This window comes from Pinus tabuliformis, chromosome 5_2 (assembly GCF_031772625.1).
Source record: "Pinus tabuliformis cultivar Carrire ecotype Pingquan chromosome 5_2, CPIR1, whole genome shotgun sequence".
Lineage (NCBI taxonomy): Eukaryota > Viridiplantae > Streptophyta > Pinopsida > Pinales > Pinaceae > Pinus > Pinus tabuliformis.
The window spans coordinates 791,438,914-791,441,930 of record NC_142306.1 but is presented as its reverse complement, the minus strand read 5'-3'; the positions used below and the strand labels follow the sequence as shown (position 1 = coordinate 791,441,930).

Genomic DNA, 3,017 nt, shown 5'->3' with positions numbered 1-3,017 from the left:
CCTCCCGTTCTAAAAAACTATAAGGCTTATAATAAACGATGGATTCACACAACTAAAAGAAATCGAAATCAATATATGTATATAAGTGTTATAAAATTATATTTATTATGTAGTTAATTTTGTTTGAGCTAGAGGTGATTTGAGATGGGTGATTTTTTTGGAAGTCCTGGTTACTGTGTGCAAGTCTGGGAAGTGATGATTGACTCTATGTGATTCATTTCACTAGTTTCAATCCTATTTCTTCACCTCTCCCTTGTGAACATCACTGGATGCAATGAGTGCTAAATAGACTATTGAATAAAACATGAAAAATTAGTCAGTTACTACTACCTCTCATGAAAATGGTTGTAGATGAATGACTTACTTAACCCAGTTGAATCCCAAAAATGATATCTAATAAATAAATAAATAACTTAAAACAGTTAGAATCCCAAAAATGAAATCTAATATAATGCATTGCGAAAATTTCACAATACTTCAAAACTAATATTGTCAGAAAAAAAATCATAATTCAAGACCACAGAAATCTACCCAAACCCAGAAATAGCCCAACAATAGATTCCACATGAACAATCAGATCAATGTGTTGACACCCATATGAATCTCCTAGACTCCGACTTAAAAAACAATCATACTTCCTTTCAAATTGTATGTTCGTGCTGATATTCCAGCCCTGTTGTTGCAGAACAAATCCATGACCAAAACAGTAATGTTAATATGGATCACTTCGTTCCTTTTCATAACTTGGTTTGGATTAATTAATATGGTATTTACAGAGATTGAGTAACGTTAACAATGGCCAAAATGTTGCAGACACCTATTGGCAAAAATTTGATTAAAGAAACGTGATTCCAATCGGAAAGAAAGTCAAGAAACATCATAAAAACAAAGGATGTATTATATGCAATGTTCGGAAAAATAAATTTCCATATTTATTTTGGTACAGATTCTGTCCAACTATGGAGTAAAGAGGATCCTAAGCCTCAATTTTGATGAATTTTTGTATCACTACGCACGGTCTTCCCGGTAACATATCTGTACACAATAGAATATGGTTGCCAAACACTACTGACCATTATTTTCGGGATCGCATTCAGCTGAAAAATCGGATGGGAAAACCTTTCTCTCTGTGTCTCTGCTCAACATCCTTGTGAGCGAACGAAGGCGAGTAACAGGAGATTTGGAAGACGACTGCGAACCATTTGGGGAACAAAGAGGATGGCTTTCGCCGGACCACGTTGACCCATCGAGCCTGCTCTTGGGTATTTCAATGCTAATCTGAGGTGTTATTAATGCTCTTTTTCCATCCGAGGTTCCCTGATCATGCTCTGCATTCATCTGCTTCTGCCCATCCCAAGAAAATATATTTGTTGGATTCTGCATATTGCATTCTTCTGCAGAAATTGCAATCTGCCCTTGCACCGAATTCTGGTTGTCATGGATTCCGGAAGGAATTGGGCCTGATATTGTCGCCGAAACCTGCTCTGTTCTAATGGAGTCCAAAACTGGCTGTTCCGGTTGAACGCGGGTTCTGCAAACGGGACAAGTGGAATGCGAACGAAACCACATGTCAATACAGTCAACATGAAAACTATGCCCGCAATTGGGCAGAAGCCGGGCTTTCTCACTCTCCTCGAATTCGCACAGACACACTGCGCACTCCAACCCGTCTGTGAAATCCTGTGATTTATAGAGAAAGATGGGCAGAATCTCTAATACCGCAGAATCCAACCCCACATTCCGCAGCCTCGCCGGTTCTTCTCCTGAAAAATAAAAGCGGCGCCGCATAGAAGCTGATCTCCGTCGATTTCGCCTGGACAATCGAGCGGACTGCCTCCAAAACCATCTGGCATAAACGTGTAGCAAAAAGACGAAGAGAACCACAAGAAAAAGAACTATTATGGCCGATACCATGATTTTGCCGCTGATCGCATATCGTCCCCCGTGGTCATCCTTGTCTGGATATGTGTAATCGTCTCCATCCCCGCCAAAAACTGGATGCGTGATATTCGGACCACCGCCGAAGTTGGGAATATCAGGATATCCGGGATCAGCGTCCTCAGGAGGCAGTTGAGCATCAGCGCCACTGTCTGGGTTCATCCTGTATCAAATTGAAGGCACCGTAGGAAAATTGCGTGTGAAATAGGGCTGGTCTCGGCCAGCAAATCACTTATATAGCCTACTCTATGGTATACTACTACGCTTAGACTTTATGTGGCTCGAGCCTTCAATTTCTCCAAATGGGCAGCGCCACCGATGCCTATATGAATCGAAAAGATGCTGTGAGTTCCAATGAATAGCCCAGTTCGGGCCGCTTTCTTCCTTGCACAACACTCAATCGTTTCAAAAGCCGAGAATCTCCGGCCAAGTTTCGACGGATAAACGATGAGGGCGACCACGAAAAGTTAACTAGACTAGAAAGAACCAGATCACCAAAAAGTCACGCCACGCAATTTCCGAGAACTTCTTATTCAATATTCTCTGAAATGCTTTTCAGCCCTGCGCAATTTCTTGCATCCAAATTAGAGATAATTTGGTTGAAAGTTCTATGATAAATTTTTATTTTTTCATATATTTTCAATAATATATTCATTATAATTTTGTTTTTTATATTTTTTTATATAATATTTAGATAGATAATGGTGAGTTTAGAGTATGTTATAAAATTATTTTTGTTTGGGTTAAAAGTAAGAAATCTGATTAACTGCTTAAAATTCAGAGGTATCGGATAAGAATAAAACGCTGTTTTTTCTGAACCACTCAGTGATCACAGGTCTTGTGATTTTCCTTAAATAACAGTGATAAAATAGATATTTTTATGACGATTTTCACTTAAAAAAAAAATTAAAACAATTATAATATTAAATTTACTATAGATTTAATATATCATTTATAAAAAAAATAATTAAAAAAGAAATATTGGGGCTTATTCACTTCTGTCACACTTCTAATCTTCTTGATTTATTAACCCAACCTAACTATAGCCATCTTGGAGCACTTCTTTCCTTCTCTTCGAT

The 3,017-nt window shown here is 38.2% G+C and overlaps 1 protein-coding gene across 1 annotated transcript; it reads right to left on the bottom strand.

Moving 5' to 3' along the window:
* Window positions 1–877: 877 nt before the first annotated feature.
* LOC149161686 (RING-H2 finger protein ATL2-like) lies at window positions 878–2,363 on the bottom strand. The gene has a single exon (XM_089435554.1). The coding sequence runs from the start codon at window positions 2,098–2,100 to the stop codon at window positions 1,066–1,068; it is 1,035 nt and encodes a 344-aa protein (XP_089291680.1). The 5' UTR covers window positions 2,101–2,363; the 3' UTR covers window positions 878–1,065.
* Between the last annotated feature and the right edge of the window lie 654 nt (window positions 2,364–3,017).